At 49.2% G+C, this 27,142-nt stretch overlaps 1 protein-coding gene across 1 annotated transcript in view; it reads right to left on the reverse strand.

Annotated features, from left to right (window-relative positions):
* LOC147701050 (urokinase plasminogen activator surface receptor-like) overlaps positions 1–27,142 on the reverse strand; it is a 248,043-nt gene that overhangs the window by 195,912 nt on the left and 24,989 nt on the right. Inside the window, exon 2 of the mRNA XM_086929846.1 lies at positions 14,698–14,811. Within this exon, the coding sequence (XP_086785972.1) occupies positions 14,698–14,811 (114 nt within the window). The remainder of the gene's footprint in view (positions 1–14,697; positions 14,812–27,142) is intronic.

The following is a 27,142-nucleotide window of genomic DNA, read 5'->3' on the forward strand; positions in this document are numbered from 1 at the left end:
GTTTCAGAACCTGGCTGTATGCAAATTAGTCTGTTCCTGTCCCAGTGCATGATGGGAACAGGGCAAACCAAACTACAAAAGCCAATTCTTACACTGGGAAGGAAACAAGCTCCCGGGGACCGGTTTCTGGCATTACAGCCGTCTTCGGCCCGGTTTGCTTGAATCCTGATGGTGCAATGAGCAAGGGTCTCACATCTGAGAATACCCTTCCACGCTTAGGGTGGACAAAAATATTTACAACAAGGGGTGGTGAGGGACAGAGTCTCTGAATTAAGCAGAAAGCTCTCACCCAGTCAAGAGATCAGGGCTAGATCCAACACCGTTTTTTAGCTCACTGCACCATCCCAGTTTCAGAACCTGGCTGTATGCAAATTAGTCTGTTCCTGTCCCAGTGCATGATGGGAACAGGGCAAACCAAACTACAAAAGCCAATTCTTACACTGGGAAGGAAACAAGCTCCCGGGGACCGGTTTCTGGCATTACAGCCGTCTTCGGCCCGGTTTGCTTGAATCCTGATGGTGCAATGAGCAAGGGTCTCACATCTGAGAATACCCTTCCACGCTTAGGGTGGACAAAAATATTTACAACAAGGGGTGGTGAGGGACAGAGTCTCTGAATTAAGCAGAAAGCTCTCACCCAGTCAAGAGATCAGGGCTAGATCCAACACCGTTTTTTAGCTCACTGCACCATCCCAGTTTCAGAACCTGGCTGTATGCAAATTAGTCTGTTCCTGTCCCAGTGCATGATGGGAACAGGGCAAACCAAACTACAAAAGCCAATTCTTACACTGGGAAGGAAACAAGCTCCCGGGGACCGGTTTCTGGCATTACAGCCGTCTTCGGCCCGGTTTGCTTGAATCCTGATGGTGCAATGAGCAAGGGTCTCACATCTGAGAATACCCTTCCACGCTTAGGGTGGACAAAAATATTTACAACAAGGGGTGGTGAGGGACAGAGTCTCTGAATTAAGCAGAAAGCTCTCACCCAGTCAAGAGATCAGGGCTAGATCCAACACCGTTTTTTAGCTCACTGCACCATCCCAGTTTCAGAACCTGGCTGTATGCAAATTAGTCTGTTCCTGTCCCAGTGCATGATGGGAACAGGGCAAACCAAACTACAAAAGCCAATTCTTACACTGGGAAGGAAACAAGCTCCCGGGGACCGGTTTCTGGCATTACAGCCGTCTTCGGCCCGGTTTGCTTGAATCCTGATGGTGCAATGAGCAAGGGTCTCACATCTGAGAATACCCTTCCACGCTTAGGGTGGACAAAAATATTTACAACAAGGGGTGGTGAGGGACAGAGTCTCTGAATTAAGCAGAAAGCTCTCACCCAGTCAAGAGATCAGGGCTAGATCCAACACCGTTTTTTAGCTCACTGCACCATCCCAGTTTCAGAACCTGGCTGTATGCAAATTAGTCTGTTCCTGTCCCAGTGCATGATGGGAACAGGGCAAACCAAACTACAAAAGCCAATTCTTACACTGGGAAGGAAACAAGCTCCCGGGGACCGGTTTCTGGCATTACAGCCGTCTTCGGCCCGGTTTGCTTGAATCCTGATGGTGCAATGAGCAAGGGTCTCACATCTGAGAATACCCTTCCACGCTTGGGGTGGACAAAAATATTTACAACAAGGGGTGGTGAGGGACAGAGTCTCTGAATTAAGCAGAAAGCTCTCACCCAGTCAAGAGATCAGGGCTAGATCCAACACCGTTTTTTAGCTCACTGCACCATCCCAGGGGCGGCCGCGATACTAAGAGACTGCTGGGGACAAAGTGTGGTACGTGGAGTTACAATGGCTGCAAGCAAGGGGTGAGTGTGAAAGTGCCGACCTTATTTATGTTTAAAGATAAAAACAAGGTTAAACTTAAAAATCTGAGTATCTATCACACAGAGAAGATGGGATGGGCAGATCTACAGCACAAAACTCCTAAAATGCAAACGTGTTAAAGAAGACCCATAGAAAGCAACAGGCTGTTCACATACACTGAACATCTGCCTGTGATAAATGCAATATAAACTGTGATAAAACTGCATTGGCGACACCCCAATATGTGATGGGGTTGAATTCCCGAACTGGGGGCCATGAGTCGAGGAGGTTCTACCCCATTGAGGCCGAGTTCGTGTCAGTGGGACACTACCATCTCATGGCCTAGGGTTCGGAGGTTCCTGCTTTTAATGTACATTTTCTTCCCTTGTACACTATCAGGATGGAATTTAGCTATCGTGCATCCCAGTTAAGTGATAAGTGAGTTATGTATGCATACCTTAATTACTGGGTTATTTGGGAGGGTGCGCGCACCTGTGAGTGTGTGTGTGTGTGTGTGTGTGTAGTATGTGTGTGTCTTGTTTTCTGGAGACGGATCAGCATTGAGCGAAAACGCTGATGCAGTGATTTATCTGAGCCCTTTGTCACACCCGAGAGGCCTTTCTCGCTCTCGGGGTGTGCAGTGTGCACAGCGGTGATGGTCACAGGCGCGGCTCTGCCAGGGGGCGTCGTGCGGCGCAGCCAGCTGTAGCATTTGATTAGTGCCTAAACAATAGCGATGCGGGCCACGAGCAGTTATTTCGCAGAACAAAGATGCATTGCAGATTGCTTTATGTCGCGTCCATTGGCGCTTATTATGAGAAGTGTACGGGCCTGACGGAAAGTAATTGCTTTCCGCCGGTGTTTTGGTTGGCTGCCGTACATCAGGTAGCCTGTGTTCTCTTTGTATTCACGGGCGGCTTGTACAAGAGAATGGGCTGATTTCCCACAAGGGCATTCGCGCTAATTAATTTAGTTATCTCAAGAGCTTAACAAGTTGGAGCCCATGCTGGCCGAGTAGCGGCGTTCTTCCACAGTACAATCACTTCATGGTATTTAAGATTAAGCGATGTTCCTTCCCCATGCGAACGAGCTCACGTGGTCATCTCTGGGCGCATCTTCGCTTTCCTCAGATTCTAACAGGGAGGTGTCCGCTTTCTGTATTTTTAGTGGTGAGTGGTGATGGCAGAGTGGTGAGTGGTGAGTGCAGAGTGGTGAGTGGTGAGTGCAGAGTGGTGAGTGCAGAGTGGTGAGTGCAGAGTGGTGAGTGGTGAGTGCAGAGTGGTGAGTGCAGAGTGGTGAGTGCAGAGTGGTGAGTGCAGAGTGGTGAGTGCAGAGTGGTGAGTGCAGAGTGGTGAGGGCAGAGTGGTGAGTGCAGAGTGGTGAGTGGTGAGGGCAGAGTGGTGAGGGCAGAGTGGTGAGTGCAGAGTGGTGAGTGCAGAGTGGTGAGTGCAGAGTGGTGAGTGCAGAGTGGTGAGTGCAGAGTGGTGAGTGTGCAGAGTAGTGAGTGTGCAGAGTAGTGAGTGTGCAGAGTAGTGAGTGTGCAGAGTGAGTGTGCAGAGCAGTGAGTGCAGAGCAAGTGTGCAGAGCATTGTGTGCTGTTGAGTGCAGAGTGCTGTGTATTGGCAATGTTAATGACAATGCCCATTTATTTTTGATTTAAAGAAAAAAAATGTCATCAGCAATGCCAATAGCTCTACCTTTAATGCTGCCGAGACCATTGCATTGCAAATGCTTGTCCTTTTTCTAAATGTGCTGCATTGTGCAGCACACGTAGTAAGAGGAAAACCCTGTTGTAATTATTTTTATACAGAGAGGTTTCCCTTCCTGTACAAAAATAATCATCCCGCAAGGCAGGCACTCTTGCACCATTGTGCAAAGTTGTCTGCGTTGACGCTCGGCAACCCACTGTGCGCCGTCGCAGGGGGAAAGGACAGGAATGCGCCGTATCTTATAGATACAGCGCATTCCTGCCCTTTTCTTTTGCCGAAGGGAAGCGTAGCAGGAAGGCCTTCTGCGCTGCCCTACGGCAAAACCTCATAATTGAGGCCCTACATTCATGGATGTCCACAAAGTGAGGAATTCAGTGGATTCTTCACACCACGGTCCAGGAAAGCCTACTTTTCTCCTTTTGCCTCTACCTATCCTTATTTTCCACAAGAGCTGGAATCTGCAATCATACGCTAGTGCACACTTTCAGGCTATCACCCAAGACACCAATATTCAACTCTAAAAGAGAACACCACTAGCAGCAGCAATCTCTCATCCATAAACCATAAAATCAGAACCACTGACCCTTGGGGGCATGCCATGGCGTCGACCAAAATGGCGTCATGGCAGGGAAGCTCCGGCACTAACAGCCCCTTTTACTTTTGGTTTCTTCAATTCAAGTGATCCTTCCCCACCATAGAGACGAGATGCCCACCCTCCTTTGCCAGCGGAGCTGATTGATACTGGCTACTGTCCCCATGCATCGCCTTGGAGCTGTAATGTGAGTGTGAGTAGGAGAAGCTCAGCCCTGCCTCGGAGGCCCCCCTGCAACAGGGGGCACATGTTACCCTTAGCCTAGAGACAACAGAGCCTCGCTGGGTCCTTCATCTGTGCCCCTCCCTTCATCTGCACCCAGGAGTCTGCTTTGGCCCTCCTGGCCTTCTGACTGTGACACCTGCCAGGACATCAGTCTCCTGTGGACCCTGGCGGCGGGCTGGGGGCCTCTTCAGCCGTGGGCCGAGGATCTTGTCTGGGTTGTTCCTCGCCCACGTTGGGCCCCACTACCTGCTCACCAATCTGGCCTAGTAGCCACAACATTTTGGCCTGGCTCCAGGGGGACTTTGCAGACCCTTGCGCATGCAGCGCCCATTTCACAAGGAGCCTGACACTAGAGACCAGCGCTGCGGCGACACCTAGTGGCCCCGGGGGCTCCCTGTGGCCCATTGGTGTGGGGACACACAACAATCTGCGGGTTGGATGGGATTGCGGCTTCTTGTACAGTGACAATTGGCAGCGTGGAGAGTCTGACCTGTGAGTGCAGTGCCTGGCTCCTTTGAGGCCCCTTTCACCTCTGGGACTGCTGCTACCCACTGCTGAGCTGACAACTACATTGCTTGGTGCCTTTGAGAATTTTGTCCTTACCTATGCCTTGAGGTCCTGCCCAGCGTTAACCTTGTGCATAAAGCTTCATAATATACCCTCTGGAACATGTATTGCCCCTGAGGCCCCTCCATAAAGATGCCTACTCTCCCTCTGCCGCCCCCCAGCACGAATCTCTCGCTGCGCGCACAGAGTTAGGTGGTGGCTGGAACTCTTGGCACCGGTCCTTCCCACTTTCAGTGACTGCTGCATTCCACCTACGCTGGTGCCCCCTGGTATTACCTATGGGGACAATCAATCAATCAGGGGTTTATATAGCACGCTACTCACCCGTGAGAGTCTCGAGGTGCTTGGGGGGCGGGGGAGGGAGCTGGATCTACCCTTGGCCTTCTGAATGCAAGGTGCCTCCCCTTGCTATAACTATCATACGCTTGTGGTGGATGCCGTGCCCGCTTTTGCCACTTGCACAATGTAATCATTAAGCTGGATGCTATGGACCAGGGAAACCCCAAACTGCACAAACTCACCTTTGATTGCACCAAGGTGACTAGAAAGTCTGACTCCCTGTTTGATGTGGCAGATGGTCCGGGATGTAACTCAGACTACTGACCCACAGGGGGGAACCAGGAGAGAACTGCAGCTATTATGGCAGAGCTCCGCGCAGGGTTCCACGCCATCGATGCCTGTTTTGGCACCCTGGCTGCATGGCTAGACCAAATGAAGGAGCGTTTGGAACGCCATGGTGCTCGCCTGGATGCTGAGGAGGAGCATGTCTCGGGTCTGGAAGATGGCACAGTTTCCCTCAGCAAGCAATTGGAGAAGACGGAGCAGCACCTAAAAGCGGTGAATATAAAACATGAAGATCTCGAGGTAAGCACGCTCAGGAATAATGTTCATATACTCGGACTTGCAGTGTCAACAGACATTGGATGTCCTGACCTTTTTATGGATCGACTGATCACCAAACACTTTGGTAGCCAACACTTTACTCCCACATTTGTGGTAGAAAGAGGCCACAGATTACTGGGTCTCTGTCCCCCACTGGTCACTCCGCCACACCCAGTTGACTTACTTAATTACAGGGACCTTGATACTGTGCTACATCTATCCCGGAAGCAGGGTCCTTTCAATACCACGCACCACTATTTCCTTTTACTGTGACTTCACACTCACTGTGCAGAATGTGTGGCGCAAGTGTAACAATGCTAAAGTGCTGCTCCTTAAATGGGGATTTAAATATGGCATGCTGTATCCAGCAAGGCTTCCGGTGGTGGTGAATGACAGGGCCCGCTTCTTTGGCACTCCAGCAGAGGCACCGACCTTCTTTAAACAGCTGGGCCTCAATAAAAAAAAGCACACCACCCGAGAGTGCTTGCCATCCAATCTCCACACCTTTGCCAGTGCTGACCTATCCCTGCCAGACTGATATTCCCCCTGATTGCCCCACTACCTCTGAAATTCGCCTGTACACATACTGGCAGGAGGCTCCTGGCAATGTTTCTTCTTCCAAGCAACTTGAGTGACCCTCTCTATGGTAACCAAAATGTTCTGTATAATCACCAGGTATTGGGGCTCCATCTGCCACAGCGTTGCCCACCTTCCAAGGTATATACCACAGTACAAACGTTTGGTTTTCTGGTACCATTTGGGGCATTGTTGGGATTTTTAGTGGGGGGAGGGTTTTGTTTATTTACATGCATATTGTTCATTGTTATCTTTTTGTATCCTTAGCTAGTTAGATGAGACCGCCCTTTGCCATCAGCACATAATCAGCATCTGTGACTGCTCCTCACATAACGATACCTAGAGGTATGGACTGGCTGACAGAGTTCACATGGAATATCGTGGCATTAACAATCCCAGTAAGAGCAAACAGATCTTATCATATCTCACTAGGCATGGTGTAAACATCCCTTTCTTGCAAGAAACCCATCTCCCTCCTCATTCATCCGCTGTGTTGGAAGACTCCTGGGGACCCCCCAGATATTTTGCCAGTTAAAGTACATTCTTCCATGGTGTATGCATACTCTTCTGTAAAATGTTTCCCTTCCATCATTATGTCACTTTTGCTGACAAAAACGGCTGCTTTGTCCTCATGGCTGGCACTATGGTGTGGCATCGGTTTCTCCTGCTGAACATCTATGCCCCAAAGTAGATGATTCTTCCTTTTTTCATGACTTGTCCACCCTTCTGGGGTGATTTGTCTGATTCTTGACCCCTCGCTGCACACCACCAACATCCAAACTGGTGGTTAGCCAAGTGCATTGCGCATCCTTGGTGATATCATCGACATATACACTCTTAGCAATGCATGGCATCTTTGCCATTCTACCACGCCAGGACACACATTTTATTCAGCCCTCACATGGTCTGGATGCTGCTTCATTACTTACACATATCCACAAGAGCCGCTCGGTGGCTTAAAGACATACAGCTCATACCTCACACACTATCAGATCATGTCCCAGTTAAGTTGGTAGTTTGCATCCCCTACGGAGGGGGATTGGAAAAGAAGTGGTGCCTCCCTGGTACTGCACTACTAGATGCTGTTTTCCGATTTGAACTCCACAACTCCATTCTCGAATATTGTGAGCTCAATTCAGGTTCTGTTCAGAGCCAGGCCACATTATGGGATGCCGTCAAGGCATTTATATGTGAAATCTGCATTTCTAAACATGCAAGGGTCCTCTGGGACACGTTTGGCGTGTATAGAGGCCAAACTCATCGACACTGACAGGGCCAATTACCTAAGCCCCTGATCAACTACCCCATACAGGCGCTTCATTTAAATTGCTAAAACGGAGACAGCCTTTCTAGGTAAATACTATGCAGCCCACAGATATGGCAAGGGCGAACGCCCAGGATGCACTCCGGCCTGGCTCCTGGTAACGAGGACATCATCCGTGGATTGCTCTCGTGCTATACATAACTGTCTACTTCACGGTTGGATTCTGATGAAACCTCACAGTGGACATACCTGGATGGAATAGCAATGCTCTAAATCATCCAAGAACAGCTCCAATTTCAGCGTGTACCCTTCTAAAGGGAGGAGATTGTTTGGGCAATTGATTCTCTTGACAGCTCGAAGGCCCCTGGCCTTGAAGGCCTTACCGGTACTGTTGGACTTGGCCCTTTTTGCAGGGTCATCTCTGAACTTTTTTCATTCCTCATGTATTTTCTCTGACCTGTTGTTGGCTGTTTTATGACTCTGGGCACTTTACCACTGCTGATCAGTGCTAAAGAGCATATGCTCTCTGTTGTAAATAGATGTATGGATTAGTGACTTCATGATTGGCTGGTTTGGTTTACTTGTCAGACCCTAATACAGTGCACTGTGTGTGCCCACAGAATGGTAAAATACATATTATAGTGACGTTGGTTTTAACATTCTGTGTTTGAAAATACCACTTTTAGAAAGTAGGTATCTTCTTGCATAACTGTCCCAGCCTGCCTCTGCTAGGTTGTGTATTCCTTGTCTGGAGTTTGAGCGACAAGGGCTGGGGGACTCCAGGAGACAGGGTGAGTCCACACAGGGCTGAATAGAGAGATCTACATGTAGATGGGAGGGCGGAGTTGCACCTGAGACCTGAATAGGGCTGTGCTTTCCATCCAGAATGCTGGCTCCACCTGCTGTGGTGCTTCTGATGTCCCTGGCCCACACTGTTAAAGGATCGAAGGAGCCTTGTCAACAAAGTGCTCCAGGACTGCGCAGAACTGGTTTGGACTGGGTACAGGGCCCTCTACCTTCAGAGGACAAGGGATGTGCTAGTATAAATATGGGGACCCAGACCCCAGAACTTTAGGTCACTTTTGGGAAACAAGAAGAACCTTTGCTGAGGAGAAGAACCAGAGAGAAACTGAAGGATAAGACTGTCCCTAAACTGAGTCCTGTTTGGGGGATTGGCATGCAGTGGTTGCCTGACTGCCAAAGAAAGGAGAAAAGAACTTTGTGCTACTTTTATCAACTTGTAAAGGATCTCCAAGGGCTTGAAGATAGAGCGTGCCTCCTATTGACGTCTCAGTGACAACAGACTTCACCAACTAGCTCACCTGAGTTCTTTTGAAGTGCCTGCTGTTGTGCTGGGCCTTCTGAGGGACTGCGTGTTGCAAGGAGCTGGAAGCGCTACTCACGGAGAAGAAGCGTTAAGCCGCCGCAACCGTTGTCATCGCATCACTGAAGAAGGGTGTCGCCACTGCCGCTGTTGCATCGCATCACCGAAGCACCTCACATTAACGGAGAAGAGTGTCGCCGTCTCAGCAGACGCCATCGCCTCACCGGAGAAGCCTGTCGCAGGGCCTGTTGCGGCTCAGAAGATTCGTTCAGTCGCCGCACGGCCGTTGGGCGTTCAGGCATCGTTGTCACATCACAAAGAAAACGTCATCTTGTTTCATTGCACTGTATCTTCATCGCATCACGGCATTGCCGGTCGCATCGCCACGGTAGGGCAGTAAGAAACTGATGCATACCTCCCCACACAGAGAAGACCCAATGTATCTCCGTCCCCTACGCAGCAGTAGGCAACCGACGCATCACCGTTCTTGTGTGTAAGGAACCGAAGCATTACCTTCCCTGCTACTCTTTCGTTGTATAGCGTCAAGCATCCTAAGGTACATTGAACGCAAAGTGTTGCATTTACCATATAAAGAGAACTAAGCTATTTCTACAATTTTTAAAGTACAGTATTGTGGATTTTTGTCGTTTGTGGTCCTGTGTTAAGCCTATATAAAAATACTTATTTTTTTATTACAACTTGTGTGTTGTCCATCTGTAGTGCTGTCACTGGGTTACTGTATATGTTCACAAATGCTTTACACACTGCCTCTGAGATAAGCCTTCCTGCTCGTGGCAAGCTACCAAGGGAGCAGGGGTTATTTTAGGAGTGTACCCCCTTACCCTGACTAGATGTAAGGGTCCCTATTTAGACAAAGGTACCTACCTCTGCCAACTGGAGACCCCCAAATCTAACAGGTACCTTTTACAAGGCATATAAGAATCTCCTTGTCCCTCACTTGATGGACATGTATGCTGAACCCATCGACAATGGGAATTTTCCCACCCCCATTATGAGAAGCAGTGATTATCCTATTGGGCAAAACCAGCGTATCTGTTCCTCTTTATACCGCTCTTATTAATTAATTTTGACCATAAAATTCTTGCCAAGGTGGTTGCTAACAGGTTGTCCTTACTGATAACCCAAATCATCTCACCCCTCCAAACTGGATTTGTCCCCCCTAGGTCTACCTCCCTCAACTTGCGCATGGTGTTCTCGGTCCTCAACAGGGTCACCCCAGACGTACCTTCCCCTATTGCCCATCTTGATGCGGAAAAGGCCTTTGACTCTTTGAAGTCGCCTTTTCTCCATGCAACGTTGCAGAAGCTGGAGTTGCCCAGGGTTTAGTTTCCCTGATCAAGCTTCTGTACTCCAATCCATTGCCCGCTTATGGTTGAATGGCTCTATCTCCGAGCCTTTCATTATCATCAGAGATACTACGCTGGGCTGCCCTGTGTCGCCCGTCAAATTCATTACAGCCATGGACCCCCTAGTGCGCCATCTCCAAGAAAACACATGCACCGCGGTCTCCATTTTATACCCGGCCTGTTGCTTCTTTCTATGTTTTGGAGATATATTATTATTTATTCAACATCCGTCGGACAACCTTGCACCATTGGTTCCAGAAATCATCAGATTTGGTTGTCTCTCCAGTTTGTATGTTAACTGGGTGAAATCAGAATTATTCCCTCTAACGGAAGGCAGCAAGCCCACACCCTGTGAATACCATCTTAAATGGTGCAAAGGCTCCTCTAAATATTTGGGAATAACCCTGCTAAGGGAAAAGAAACAGGTGATTCGTCTCAACTACGGTTCCACCGTGGGCTGACTCCTAATCCAGATTGATCACTGGATTCAGCTCCCTCTATCCATGGCCATGATCAAAATGGTTGTTCTCCGTCGCTTTTTGTTTTTGTTTTTAAACATACCTATACCTCTGATGAATTCTTTTTTCCCTTGCATTGCGTAGTTTACTTCTGAAATTGATTAGGGCTGGCCGCAGACCCCGGTCCCGGTTTAACTGCGACACACTTGTCCTACCCTACAACTGGAGAGTGTGTGCAGTCCCCAACTTCCAGACATATAGCTGGTAGCAAAGAGCCAGACCAGAAGCTTGCAACCCTACGCTGAACCAGAGCCTGATTTAGCAGGAGTGACCCTCCTGGCGTCTCTATTGCCGCACGGGCTCAAACAAGACCCCTCGGACATTAAGACCCTGTTTACCACATGCTGGGCCTGGAGGAAACTCAGTCGGGATATGGGCTGCATTCTCCTGCACTTCCCATTTCACGGAATCTGTGGCTGCCCCTGACACTCGAAAAAGTGGTCCAGTGTACATTGACACGACATGATGATCTCCGTACGATTGGTGACCTGTTTCCAGATATGCACGCGCTTTCTCACGCAGATGACACTGGGGGGCAGATTTACAAGGACTGGCGCATCCCTGCATATCAGCAGGGATGCACCAGGTAAGATGCATCACACAAGTTTACCCGTGCGCCACCACAGATGCGCCGCATTTATAATGCGGTGCATCGTGGTGCAAGGATAAACAGATGCGTGACTCATCTGATGGCGTAAAGGCGGTGCATTGCTGGAGTCGTGTTGCAAGCGGGACGCAACTCCAGCAATGCTCAGGGGCTGCCCATACCTAACATGCTGCATCACGCCTTACGCCTGCTTCAAGCAGGTGCAGGGTTTTGACGCAGCAGCGTTGGAAAAGTTACTCAGTGAAATCTTGTAGATTTCAATGTGTCACTTTTCTGAAGCCTTTTCTGATGGAATGTCCAGCCTGCATACAGTAAACCTGACTCAGGTTTAATGTGGCGCAGGGCTTTACAACGTGACGCATCTCCCTAGATGATTTACGTTGTAAATAAGGTGCAACATGGCGCATGGTTTATGCCGCCGCTGCGTCACAGAAGTGACGCAACGGCGGCATAAATGTGTCGCAACGAGCTTGTAAATCTGCTCCCAGGTTGTTAGCACCAAATATATGGACCAATTCGCCCTTTGTCAAACGCAGGGGACCTTACATTTGCACATCCTGTTCTGGTGGCTCAGTGGACTAATGCGCCCACTGCAGGGGCCTGTGTTCCGCCTCATGGTCACAGGTTCAAATCCCTGCGGGTCACCTCAGCCTTTCATCCATCTGAGGTTCATAAATGGAGTACATTTGAGTTGGCTAACAATAAACATCTGTCATAGTTGCCTACTGGTGTACTTGTGCTTCACATATACACATACTATGTTATCCTTCTAACCCCCTGGCCCCTGATACGTTTATCCGCCTGACAAAGTTAATAACATATTTGGAGGGCGGGGTGAGTCTCTGAACTTTATCATGCCTGCATGGCCCTCAAATGTACACGTTAGAGCAAGGTTCGATTGTTATGGGAACATGACTACTGTGCACAGACTAAACTGGTATCCCACCAACCATTTGTCATAAATGACTCCACTTTTTGGTTCCTGCACAGATCATACACCACCCCATTGACTTGGCCAAGACCCAGTGCTTAATTTGTAAAAAAAGAAGTGCAGGTGCTGAAAATTTTGCCAAGGAGGCCACAGCTCACTTCTTCCTCCAGTGAGCCCCACTTTCAACAGTATTACTGGCTCAGTCTCTATCTTCTAACCTTGATCTGTTGTCTGTTCTCTACATCTTTGCTCAAAGAGTCTATCTTCTCACCTCTCTAATTGTTTTCTATCATCTTTGTCACACCTGGTGTGTTACCTTATTCCCTGCATTTCTGATTTGCCCTCTATTCATTCTACCCCTGCCCTTTTTCCTCTTCACTTTTATCCATGCTCTGCTCTCTCCCCTCGATCTTGGCTCTTTACGATCACTCTTCTAGCAATGATTAGCAGTGTCTCCGTTTTATCATTTGTCTGCTATTTTTCCTCTGTCCTGTCCTCTACATCCTTTCATTATATCTTCTCTCTTCTTTTTTTTGCATATATTAATCAGTGCAGTATAACTGGGTTATTTGCAGAACAGGTAGCTGCTCGAGCACAGCAGGTGATGTCACTCCTAGTGCTTCCTGTAATTAGTAGGTCCAGGGATGGCGATGGCATTGGCATCCACTGCTCAGCTTGCTGTGTCACTGCCTGCTATAGTACAGGCATTGTCCACAGCTGTAATGCTGCCAATGCCTGTAAGTTTGGCTGTGGTGCCTACTGGACTCACGCACACTCAGCAATTACCATGCTGGGGTGCAGCGAACAGATTCTACAGGTGACGCCATGGCGCACAAAAGTTGTGTTGGGCCACAGCCGCATCGAGCACGTTGAGGATAGCAACAATGCAGGGTTGCAGGATATACTACTCTGGCTACACAGCAAGTGGAAAGTCCACACTTACTTTTGTTTATTCTTCCTCAAGAGCCCTCACTCCCAAGTTCCGAATGCGCTCTTGCAGCTTCCTTGCCTCAACTCCGTCTTGAGCCAGCCCCCAGCTACAATTATCCAATGGGAGTCTTAGGCTCAGGCAGTGGCATGGTGCAGCAGACTCTGGAAATAGAATGCAGGTCATAGTTTGTCGATGTCTTCTTGGATTTGTGATCAGCGAGATGACATCATCACTAACCTGGTGATACACAATCATGCCTGCCTGGACAGGCGTATGCTGGCCTGTCTATGAACATTTACCAGCCAGAAACCATGCAATGTATGCTATTCTTTTTATTTTGAATTTGAACAATTAATATTGAGACCACCACCAGCTGAGTCAGAAATTGTAGCCCCGGCCCTGTGAAAGAAGTGCAGGTGCTGAGCACCTGAAAGCTCCTGCTCAAATTAAGCACTGCCAAGACCCATCCTTCTAGGTCCTCTGTATGCCCCAAATACAGATCCCCAGAGGCAGACTTCCCTCACCTGACATGGACCTGTCCCCCATCACTACTTTTTGGACTGACATGTTTGACACCCTTTCATACATAATATCAACAACACTCGAGCCGACCCCTTTGGTGGAACCACTAGGGTACAAGGCTGACTTTCCAAAGGGTGCCCGAAGATTTACTGCTACAGCCCTGCTATTGGCGAAGAGAGAAAAGCGATGCATTGGGGCAGCTGGGTTCGCCCCACTATTAAAGCATGGTGGCACAGCATGACATATTGTGATATGTATGACAAGTGAGGTATGTGCCACCTTACAACCCCCCACTGCCCGGCCGAAGGATATTTGACAACCTCTCCGTGATGGTTTACTTTCTCTGGAACCTGAGGCCCAAAGCCAAGACTCCAACCCACCCCTCATTGAACATGCTGCACATCCTAGCAGTCTGGACACTGCTTCGTACATTGGAGCTATGCTATGGAACCCAATTAGAACATGCTTGTGCCCACTCCGAGGACTGTGATTTTCTGTTTTTTTGCACATTAACAGCTATTCTATCTGCTGCAGCCTCCTTTGTATCCAGCTGATGTACCACCCCTGCTATGTGGTGTACAATGTTCTCCATTCCTTGTTTACTTTCTTGAAAAAAATGATAAAGTTTTTTAAAAAAGAGCCACTGACTCCTTATCCACAAAGCGCTTTTAAATTTCGACAAGAGACATGAAAGCACTATAGAAATGGTGCATTACAGAGGAATACAATAAATTTACAGTTGGGGACAACCAGCCATCAGGAAATTTGACTTGAATATGGAACACCTTGTGGATCTGTCAAGGAGAGAGGGACCATTTGCTTGGCACGTTATACTTTTTTTTCAATTAAAGATAGTAGTGCAGTCTGTAACTCACCGGAGATGTCTTGTGTCACTGCAGCTGTGCACGAGGTCTGATTCTGCTCGCATGTCTCAGTCGCTTCTGTGCAGTTACCTCGAGAACTACAAACATAGCATTCCAAGGCGCTAGCTGGAGAGAGGAAACAGAGTGTTAGCGAGCCAATGTGAGCCAAGCTACAGAAGGGCAGCTTCTACTATCCGGCCAACTATCTTAGCTTTCTTCCACTACCCTAGCACAGCCCAGAAATGACATGGCATAGCACAGTGGACCATGGACCCTCAAGGAAGCAGACAAATAAGCCCCTCCCCTTTATGACAATAAATGAAGTGTTCAATTAACCTAGATATCTACTTTAAGTAAGTAAAGTAGATATCTAGGGGGCATATTATCAAGGGGGTTTATCTCCGCTTTTTTGGCTTTAAATGCCAAGAAAGCGGAGATAAAATGATCTCCCTATTACCTAGCTGTCGCTAACACCAGTTAGTGACAGCTAATAGGAGATAGCAACCATCTTGGGCCCCGCTTTGCATGTCAGTGATATTTATCACTAATGACATGCAAAGTGGGCGTGCCAAGATGTTAGCGACTGGAAACAGTCGCTAACATCGCTATCTCCTATTACCAACGTTTGGAGATATTCGCGCTAAGCGCGAATATCTCCAAAAGCTAACACCTGCCCTGAGCAGTTTTTAGCCATGTTATCCAATGGGAGGTGGATAACATGGCTAAGAGCATTTGCTCGATAATGCATGAATATCGCTGACTTTTCAGCGATATTCATGCATTGCGGCCGTTTTTTATCGCATTTGCGATAAATCTTGCTAATAGCAAGGTTTATCTGCGATAAAAATCGCCGATGTGCGGCGATAATTTTTGTCTCTAAACAAGTTAGAGACAAAAAGTATCGCTAGTTGTTGGTAATATGCCCCTAGGTTAGTTGAACCCTCCCACTTTTAGGCCCCAGTCCCACTGGATGTGCTGCTGCCAGGACTGCAAGAAGAAGGAAGCTGGACAAGACACAGGAGAGGCGGAAGCCGGCGAAAAGGTAAGTGCTATTTTGTTATTCCTTTTTTATTTTCTCTCTCCCCCACCACCCCTCCTACTAATTGTGTTCAGATATATGTGTAAGAGTACCAGCCATCAGACCCAATTTGGGGGGATGCTTTGGGACAGCTTTCAAAAAATTGAGGCCCTTGCTCGGAATCCCCCTGTAGACCATAAGGTTTACTTATTTCAAATAGCGATTGCGTAGTTGCATTTCTCTGCAAAGTACAATTAGGTAATTACCATTTGAATGTATGAAACTCCATGAATTTCCTTTAGCATTTCCTATTGGGCACAAATCGGCTTACCTCATTAATATTAATGAGGCAGGTCACAACTTTTGACCCATGTCTGTGATTGCTTTTAAATAAAGCAATACATTTTTTTTTAAATGCAGCAGATTTTCCTTAAGGAAAACAGGTTGCATTTAAAAAAGAAAAATTAAAAATGTCTTTTCATTTTTCAAGAGCAGTCAGGGGTCCTTGCGACCACTGTCTGCTCTTAAACATTTTTTTACGAACATTCACAAAGGGAAAGGGGTCCCTTGGGGACCACTTCCCGTTTGCAAATGGGTTACCACCTACTTGAAGAAGGTGGTAAAATGCGAATATTTTGTTACTGCATTTCAGTGCAAAACATTCCTACATACTGCTGCAATTAGGTATTGTGAAAAGATGCCCTAAACATGCCCCTTCCTCATACCGAATCAGTATGTATTTGCAATTCCAAATTGTGATTCAGTAACATGTCACTAAATAGTAAACTTGAATTCATACATACAAAAATGCATTTTACTAGTCACAAACGGGCTAATTCTGAAAATGCGCAATTTGTGACCAGTAAAATGCATGATACATGTGGCCCCTGGTGTTTACACAGAATATCGGAACCAGAAATATCATGGGAAAAAATATGCAGCCAAGAGCGATGGCTGCAGCCTGAGCGTGCTCCTGCCCTACCGTGGGGTTTTCATGACCTGCAGCCATCTGTGACCGAGTGCGGAGCTTCTGCAGCCGGGGGCTTCACATCTGGGCCCCCGTGTGGTGTGTTGTTGGGCAACTTGGAGCAGGATTTGCTGGATGTGGGGGCCCGTGTTCTGGAGCGCCGTGGAGGCAAGATGGCAGCCCGGCCCACAATCGTTAGCTGAGGCCACCCGGAGCGGTCCTTTTGTCCCCCCCTGGGCGGGATATGCCACCGGAGTAATATCTGTGTGCGGAGGAGTGGCGACAGAAGACCTGTGACGGCGGTGCTGTGGCACCCCTGGCGGGGCTGTGTGGTGAGGATGTGCGCACTGTGCTGGGGGCTGCCTGAAAATTGAGGCCCTGCCTTTGCGGCCTATGCGGAGGGGGAGGTGGAGCGTCAGCGGAGTAAGTGGCTGTGGCCCTGCCGCGGCATAGTCTACATAGCGGTGGTGAAGTGTGCTGCAGGAGGAGGGTGCTGCTACCGGCCCTCCTTAACTGTACATTGGGAGCCTGGATGTCTGGAGGTGGGGGCGCAGCGGCGCTCCGGTGTTGGGCTGTTGGGCTGCCCTGTGGATGCTTTGCAGGGGCTCAGCGGTAGGTCCCTGGTGGCGGTCAGCGGGTGAAGAAGACGGGACTCCCGCGGAGCGGCTGTGCTGGCCTCTTGGGGAGAGACAGTGGCCATTTAGAGTGGTAGTGGACTCCCATCCGGATGTGTGTTGGGCCAGGATGGTGACCCGCCGGTGAGGAGCGCGGTGGAGGAGACTGCCGGGGTCGGACGTTGGTAGGCCTATTGTATTTGGATAGTGCGGACAGAAAGGAGGTTTTTGTGAGCAGGTCGAAGGGGTCTACTGGGAGTATAGTGCTGGACAAGCAACTTGATGTCTTCAGAGCCGGCATCATAAAAGGCTTCATGAGTCAGACACAGGATCTTAAAAGAGATCCTGCGGTCCATCGGAAGCCAGTGCAGGCTCCTGAGTGCGGCCTTGGCTGAGCTGAATCTAGGGAGATTCAGTACCAGCCTGGCTGCCGCGTTCTGTGCCATCTGGAGCCGATGGATAAGGCTCTTATTAATGCCCATATAAAGGGCATTACAATAGTCCAGTCTCGAAGACACTAATGCCATAGTGACCTGTTTACGTGCATCAGGGTAAAGATAGTGAGAGATCTTCCTAAGGGTCCTAATAATACCAAAACAGGTGGAGACAGTCCTGTTTACCTGAAGATCTAAAGAGAGGGCAGTGTCCACTATCACCCCCAAGTTTTTCCCATGAGAGGCCGGGCAAGGACACTCCCCAAGCGCGGACGGCTACCACTCACTGGATCAGATATCCCGATCCCGATCCTTCCCAAAGATCAGGACCTCAGTCTTCTCCCCGTTCAACTTCAGGAAATTTTTCACCATCCATTGGGAAACAGCCTCCATATAGTTCCTGAAGTTGAGAGCACAGTCCTTTACAGTGTGGGTGATAGAGACCATTATTTGGGTGTCGTCCGCGTATGACAACACCTCCAGCCCAAATGAGCTCACCACACTTGCAACGGGGGCCACGTAAATGTTAAAAAGCATAGGGCTTAAAGAGGAGCGCTGTGGAACGCCACAATGCAAGGGTTTGGGGGCAGAAAGAAACCGGCCCAAATTCACCCTCTGTTCTCTATAACAGAGAAAGGAGGTGAGGAGGCTCAGAGCCGGGCACTCGACACCTATCTCTCCCAGTCTGGAAACCATAGTATGGGGAGACAAGGTGTCGAAGGATGCGGTGAGATCCAACAGGATCAAAAGAGTGGTGTGGCCAGACTCAACCTGGGTACGGATGTTATTAAGGACTGCCGTAAGAGCAGTCTCTGTACTGTGATGTCTCCTGAAGCCGTGTTGGGATCTATCCAGAAGGTGGTGGTCCTTTAACTAGTTACTGAAATGAAAATTTAAATGAGCCTCCAACATCTTCGCAGGGGCAGGCAGTAAGGAAATGGGCCGAAAGTTTTTCAAGACTCCCGGATCCAGGTAGGGTTTCTTCAGAAGAGGCTTAATGATCGCAGTCTTCCACGCTTAGAGGAAGACTCCCTCAAAGATGGTCTGGTTCATGACCCCCATAAGATGGGGAATGACAACTTCCCGGCAGGCTTTGAAAACCTTAAGAGGACAGGGGTCGAGAGGAGAGCCTGAACTGACCCTATCAAGAAGGCTGTCCACCATCTCAGGTGTCAGCCAGAGAAAATTGATAAGTCTCGGGGCCGGCCCCCTAGGCAAATTCTCTCCTGGAGGGGAGGGAGTTGGAGAGCCCGAGCTGACGAAGGAGTTTGCTGATTCTAATGAGACGTGAATCTCGGAGATAATAGTATGGATAAAGTTGGAGATTTTATCACAGAGTTCTTGAGATCCATCTATGGGGTCTGCTGCCTGTGCGGAGGTTAATGAGTCAATGATCTTAAAAAGATCCCTAGCGGAGTTTAGTGAAGCTTTGACCCCAGAAAAATAAGATCTTTTTTCTTCCAGGATAGCAGATTTACATACTTACAGACAGTGCTTGTGCGCTCTTTCTCCCGGTGCTCTAAGAAAACACGCCACTGCCTCTCCTGCTTTCGACACGCTTGTCTCAGCGTTCTGAGTCTATCTGAAAACCAGGGGGCGGACGAGCTTTTCCTGGCTGAGTAATGCCTCTTAACAGGAGCAAGAGCATCCATTGCTAGTGTGAGAGTACTAGAGAACTCTAGGGCCGTTGAATTAACATTGGGCTTGTTAGAGAACTCCAACTTATTTAAGAAAGACGAAAGAGTGTCATTGTTGATAAGATTGAAGTTCCTTCTTTCCTTATGCTTATTACCACCAGGACTAGGAAGTACTGCGGCCTGACAATAAAGATCAAAAGGCACGCAAAGTGATCAGACCAGGCCAGGGGGATAGGCTGCCCCACCTTCAGTCTCTGGTCATTGGAGAAAACCCCATCAAGGGTATGTCATGCTGAGTGGGTGGGACCTTCCACCAGCTATACCAGACCGCAACAGTCCAATGTTTCTAAGAGACTTTGGGTATCCCTACATCAAATATTCTCCAGGTGGAAATTAAAGTCCCCCAGAAGGATAATATTGGCTCCTGCAAGGAAAGGTTCTATCACTTTACTGAAGTCCTGGCTGAAAGAAGACCTAGGCCTTGGTTGCCTGTAACATAGGAGGCCGGTAAAGCTCTCTGTGGGGTGGAGATTGATTGAGAAATTGCAGGTGCCTGGGAACGCGGACCCCGGACCTGTGCTGTGGCCTTCCACAGCTCCTTCCTGGTGACCTGAGAGGGAACAGTGAGTGGAAGATCTTCCTGGCAAGCCCGGCTGGATTGTTTTATTGGAAGGGCTGTGTGCTGTAGCAAGTCTCACCTGGGCTCTGAAGCGAGACGGAAGGTGCTACGTTCTGGGCTACAGAGGTGGCTGGCCTCTGGTTCATGACTGCTCATCGGTGCATGTGGAGGTCTGTTGGGCCTGACCCCGGAGAGTGGTTCCTCTTGATATTATCAATATTCTTGCCCTGAACTCCTTGTTTAGCTGCGGCTGTGCTGGTGGAGTACCCCATACACTTTTCTGTGAGGGGGTTTATAGACATCTGTGACTATGGCGACACGGGGAAAAGGCGCAAAAACCAACACCCAGAAACAGCTGGCGAAATTTGCTTGGGCCAAAGCGGGAGAAAAAGGCGACTCAACGTGATCGGACAAAGAGGGACCAGTGGTGGCCAACACGCCAGGACCGGAGCCGACTTTGCATGATGTTATGGCGGCGATAGGGGGGGTACGTACCTCGGTGGACTCGGTCACAGCTGAAGTCTCATTGCTAAGGGCAGATTTCAGGAAAACGGATGAGAAGGTGAAGGAATTGAAAATTGTGACGAGTGCCTTGCAGGTGGACACATCGAAGCTCCAGAGCCAGATGCTAAATATGCAGGAAAGGATGTTGCAACAGCTGGATGATTATGAAGGGCGAGCCCGCCGCAACAATATCCGAATTTTAGGGGTTCCGGACTGGACGAAGGAGCCAGCCGCGGATTTGTATGTGGAGGACTTAATCACGAAGCACCTGAAGCCCAAGACACTGCTACTTTTCTATTGAAAGAGCCCACAGGGTGCCGAGTGGTCGACCAAAGCCGGGTGCGCCCCGAGGCCACTGATTGCCAGAGTATTCAACTACTGGGACAGGGACATAATTCTGAAAACTTCGCGGTCCGGCCCGCCTTTGAAGGTGGATAACTATGAGGTGGCGTTCTTTCCGGACTTCACGGCCAAGGTCCATGTGCAGCGGAGAAGTTTTCAAGCGGTAAAAAAGGAGCTGAGGGAGTGAGAGGTGAAATATGCAGTGTTCTTCCCGGCGCGGCTGCGAGTGGAAACAAATGGTAAGTCATGGTTCTTTGATTCACCTGAGGCGGTCTGGGATTGGATGGATGGCTGGAGTACGGTGGGAAATCGCAGAAGGAACCACCCTGACAGGCCTGGACTACAAAAAGGAATCCGGTTGGAGGCAGCAAGTACGGATGCTGCAGCGGAAACAAGTAGATTGGAGGAGCAGGACCGAAAAGCTCCAGTGTTCATCTGCGAAACTTGGATCTGAAGATATACGCAAGTAGGGGTGTCAGAGAGGGAGGGATTCTGGCTCATTGAAACGAGACTAGTTTTGCAATCGGGGTAAAAGATGTGTATTATTTACTGACTATATTGATGTGATACGATTTTGCTTAGTTTTAATATAACAAAGATGGCTATGAATCTGGATGACTGTATAATGTATCTGCGGGAGGGGGGAACAGTTCTCTCTGCATTTCTAGCATTTCCAGGGGGGTGAGAGGCACTCTGCCACGTTCCGGGTTGGGTAGTTCTAAATCCACAGGCAGGGAGGCAGGGTGAGGGGGTGATGGGGGGGGGGGCAAGGGGGGAGTGGGGGGTGTTTGAGAGGTGGTTGTAGTTTCCAAAGTATTGATCTGTGTTTCTATGTTTCTACTGTGGACGAGCTTGCTCTTTTGCCATGGGCCATGGAGACTGCTTTCATAGTGATTGTAATGCAATACATTGTTTTATTTTCCATGTTTATGTGACAGACTGAAAAGTGATGCTGGTGTTTTTCTTTGCAAGTTGCAAATGGTATTGTTGGCTGTGTTTCCGACCTGTGCTACTATGATGTATACCCTGTTGGGAGATGGTGTCTGAGCGTAATTCAGTGCTCTCTGTCCTTACCTGGAATGTTAATGGCTTGGGCGATAAAATAAAAAGAGGCATCGTCCAGCAATACTTGAAGAGACAATCCTCAGACTTACTCCTCCTACAGGAAACCCACTTGGTTGGTAACAAAAGTAAGGCCATGAATAGATGGGGGTATAGGCTCCTGGTGCATGCTGACTATACCACCGGATCTCGGGGTACAGGTATTTTGGTTTGGAGGAACACTCCATTGATAGTTCACAATACCTGCTGGGCGGTTTGCAGTGGTTGAGGCTCAGTGGGAGAGGAGAGCCTTGAATATATTTTCTGTTTATTTGCCATCGGCGCTGGGCAGGGAGGCCTTAGTAGAGTTGGGCCGGATGCTAACTGATCACCCAGATGGTATTTTATTAATGGGTGGGGATTACAACATGACCATGGATGATACAACTGATAGGTCCCTGAGACAGCAGGGGGGCGAGGCCAAATGAGCTTATGGCAGAGTTTAGCACACCACTGGGTCTCTCGGATGTGGGGCGGGAGCTACATGGTGGTCCGACAGACTTTACCTACTTCTCTAATGTGCATGGCAGGCTCTCCCGCATTGACTATTTCCTGACGTACGCGGCCTCAGTTGGTAACTTCAGGCAGCCCAGGACATATCCTTGAGGTCTATTGGATCATTCCCCAGTAGGGATAGACTTTACTCATGGAGAAAAGCAGCAGAGTCGCACTATAGTTATTAACCCATGGTTGCTTAAAATCCTGGATATCCAGGAGGAGCTTGGGATGCAGACTGGGTTCTTTCTGGACGAAAACGTGGGGTCGGTAGAGTTGGCACAGATGATATGGGAAGCTTATAAGGTGGTTCTAAAGGGATATGCCCTATCGTTGAAGGTGCAATATGTGGCAAAGCGGCATGAGATTCTGGAGCAGATGGAGGAAGCCCTTTGGGAGCTCGAGGCGGCACATGCACTCCATCCCTCAGAGGGAGCACTGCATAGCCTGATACTCAAGCAGGAGGAGTACAAACTTAAGGCTCTGAAGCACATGTTGGCTAAACAGGCGGCTACCCACCACAGGCTGTATGAGCTTGGAGATAGGGCAGGAAAAACTCTGGCATGGCTGGAAAGGAAGGAGCAAGGAGCAAGGTGTGAGGTGGGTGCCCCGATTGACGAAGCCGAGTGGTGAGGTTCTTTACCGCCCAGGCGAAATAGCGGATGCATTTGCTGAATATTATGAAACAGTGCACTCGCCCTCAACGTCATATACCGCAGAGGAGTCACGTCAACTGCTGGCAAAAAGCGATCTACTGACTCTTTCAGACGTAGGTAGGGAGCTACTTGACACGGATCTATCGGATAAGGAGATTCGGAAGGCCATTAACCAAATTAAATCTGGGAAGGCGATGGGGCCTAAGGGTACCCCAGTGGAGTTTCTCAAGGTAGTGGCTTCCCAAATGGTCCCGCTTCTGCGAGAAATGTATCAGGAAAGCTGGGAGAAAGGAATTCTACCGCCAGATCAGCGGCTGGCAAGTATTGTAGTAATTCAAAAGGCTGGCAAACCGTGGATGATTGTCGTTCCTACAGGCCGATTTCATTGATCAATGTAGAGGCAAAGGTATTGGCGAAGGTACCCGCCATGAGGCTGGGAACGGTGATATCCTCCCTTGTGCACCCGGACCAATCCGGTTTTATGCCAGGGACAAATACGGCTCTTAATATTGTCCGGCTTCATAATGTGTTGGGGTGTCAACGATATCTAGAGGAGGATGTAGTCATACTGTCCCTTGACACCTCTACGGCGTTTGACTCAATTAAATGGCCCTATATGTTCGCAGTTCTGGAAAGAGCAGGGCTTGGCCCTAAATTCCTACGGTGGGTACAGCTACTCTATACAGACATTTTAGGGCAGGTCAGAGTGAACAATTATACATCCAGGCAGTTTCCCCTACGGAGAGGCACCAGACAGGGTTGCCCTCTGTTGCCGCTGCTGTTCTCGCTCATGCTGGAGCCCTTGGCAGCCTGGATACGGCGTGACGTAATGACAAGGGGTTTGCTGTGGTCCAACGAATGCGAAGATAGAATATCCCTTTATGTAGACGATATATTGTTATACCTTGCGAACCCATACGGGTCCATCCATGTGGTCCTCAACATTTTTACAAATTTTGGGAAGTATTCTGGGTATGCAATTAATTGGGGCAAGTCGGTGTTATATGTGCTCCATGGACAGACCCCACGCCTCCCGAGAGATTGTGCTTTGATCGTCTCGGAAGATGGATTTAGATATCTGGGAATGTTTGTCACGCCAGATCCGGCTCTCTTTTTTAGTCGCAATTTAATGCCCTTGTTGACAAGGCTACGAGCAGACGTCCAGCATTCGCGGTCTCTGCCATAGTCATTGGTGAGTCGCGCTTCTCTTTTTAAGATGCTGGCCCTTCCACGGTTTTTGCATATTATCCAAAATTGTCCGCATAAGGTTTCGGATTCCTACTTTACTGCAGTTGAAGGGGAGGTGCGTACGCTACTCTGGGATGGAATAGCTCAGAGGATAGTACTTCAGAAATTGATGGTATGATGGGGGCATTGCGCTACCTGATATACAGCTGTATTATTTGGCCTCGCAACTGGTGACTGTGAATAGGTGGCGATACGCCCCGACGGATGACCCGGCATGTGCTCTAGATAGGTATCAGATGGATAGATCCGGTTATCTTGGCGCGCTCTATTCTCAAACTAGGAAGCAATATTTTATAGGTCCCACTCACCACACGCAGCAGATCTGGAGATTAGCTAATTCCCGTTTAGGTTGGACATGAGTTCTTACCAAAGCGACGCCGTTGTGGTATTCTCAGAAACTCTGTATGCTTCGCCACCATCCGGGGTTTGACAGGTGGGATATGATTGGTATTTCAACAGTTGGCGGCTTGATCAAGAAGGGTAAGATTCTTCAGTTTGAGGAGCTACAGAAGACCTACCAGTTGGCGCCAAGTGAAGTCTTTCGATATCTGCAAATTTGCCATGCTTTAAATGACGATGTTCCCCAGTTGCGTGGGCATACCGGAATTGTCCCCTCTAGAGGATCGTCTGCTAGATGGGCAGTTGCACACCAAAGCGATCTTCCTCACCTATAAAAAACTTAGTAATAATATGCCTGATTCCTTCGGGAAGCTTAAAGAGCGGTGGGAGGGAGACCTTGGGACGATTGAAGAGGAGGATTGGAGGCAGGCGTTAATGTCATCTAGAGAGGCTGCTATCGCACTTAGATTCCGACGTATTCAACTTCGTATTTTACACCGCTCATACTTGACCGGGGTCACTCTTGCGAAAATTGGGTTCCGGCCAGATGATCTGTGTCTGAAGGGCTGCCGACAGTCGGCTACTTTTTATCATATGGTATGGGAATGCCCGCCGGTGAGGAACCGATGGGACAGAATCACGACACATATGCACTCCGCGCTGGGGAAACCACTTAATTTGACGCCACGATTAGGCCTGCTCAATATATGGACGGCAACTGATCACACCGAGACAAAGTAGCAGTTTGTAACGTTAGGCTTCACATTATTTAAGAGGGAAATTGGAAGGGGTTGGGGCGGAGCGATGCCTCCTGTAGTGGCAGTCTGACAAAGGGAGTTTGATAGATGCATGATAGCTGAGAAAGAAGTGTTTGTTGCTAGGGGGTGCCTAAAGAAGTGGGACAGGAAATGGTCCAAATGGAACTTATATAGGGGGGAGATATGCGTATTGCCTGTGGTAGAATTGGAATCGGTAATTTATTTATTTATTTATTTATTTAGCGATTTATAGAGCGCCTGGTGACCCGGAGGCATCCCCGCGCTATAATACTTGTGGAGACCAGGGGGGGAAGGGGAACTATTTGGGGAAAAGCAGAGTTTTCAATTTTGTACGGAAGAGAAGGTGGCAGGGTTCCAGCTGCAGGCAGCGGGGGAGTGAGTTCCATCCTGAGGACGCTTTTACTGCGAAGCGTCTACCGCCGGTGCGTGCCTTCCTAAATCTAGGGACATTGGCCAAACGCTCGTTATCCGAGCGCAGGAGTCTGGGGGCCTTGTATGGGGTGACCATGTCTCTCAGGATAGAAGGGCCTAGACCATTGAGGAGTTTGTGGGCGGTACACAAAGCGTTAAATTCTACCCTCTGACGCACTGGAAGCCAGTGTAGGGCCTTGAGCGCTGGTCTGGCAGAGGCTCTGGAGGGGAGGCTCATAAGGAGCCGGGCAGCCGCGTTTTGAGTTCGCTGGAGTTTTGCCAGGGTAGATTCAGGGGCTCCAAGATAGACAGAGTTGCTGTAGTCTAGCCGAGCAAGGATCAGACCTTGACCAAGAGTTTCCTTGATAGGGGCGGGAGTAGTGGGAGGATCTTGCGGATGGAGCGCATGAGTCCGAAGCAGGTACCTGCTGTTTTGGCTGCCTGGGTCTTCATAGACAGCTCAGGTTCAAGCCAGACTCCCAAGGTCTTGATTTCTTGTTTCGGGGTGGGCACCTCGCCGAAAACGTCTGGCCAGACCGATGGGGGGATGGTGGTCCATTTCTTGCCCATGAGCATGACTTCGGTTTTCGATCCGTTGAGCTTAAGTGATGACTCGCACATCCAGTGGTGGATTTCCTGGAGGCAGTTCAACAGATTGTCTGGGTGGTTGTCAAGATGTGAGATTGAGACGACCAGTTGCATGTCGTCCGCGTAGCTCACTATCTTGATTCCGAATGGGGTGACGACATCCTCGAGAGGGGTCATGTATGCGTTAAACAAAGTGGGGCTTAGCGAAGACCCCTGGGGAACTCCGCTAGAGAGGGGGAGAGGGGCTGAGTGGGAATTGCCGTCCCATACCTGGAACGAGCGACCTGATAGGAAAGATTCTATCCAAGCGAGCGCGGTGCCCGCGAGTCCTGCCACGGCCAGCCGGTGGAGTAGGACACGGTGGCTTACCGTGTCAAAGGATGCACTGAGGTCCAGGAGGATCACTGCCACTGACCCTCCTGAATCCAAAATGCACCTTGCCTCCTCGATGACAGCGAGGAGGGCGGTGTCTGTGCCGTGGCCTGGACGGAACCCAGTTTGGGACCGACACAGAAGGTTGTTTGATTCAAGAAACTGGGACAGTTGGACATTGACCAGTTTCTCGGCCATTTTGCTGATGCTAGGGAGAAGCGAGATTGGCCGATAATTAGCCAGATCAGAGGGGTCCAGTTGAGGTTTCTTAAGAAGAGCTTTGACTACAGCACTCTTCCAACTTGGAGGGACAGAGCCTTGGGATAGCGAGAT

This window comes from Lissotriton vulgaris, chromosome 7, assembly GCF_964263255.1.
Source record: "Lissotriton vulgaris chromosome 7, aLisVul1.2, whole genome shotgun sequence".
Taxonomy (NCBI): Eukaryota; Metazoa; Chordata; class Amphibia; order Caudata; family Salamandridae; genus Lissotriton; species Lissotriton vulgaris.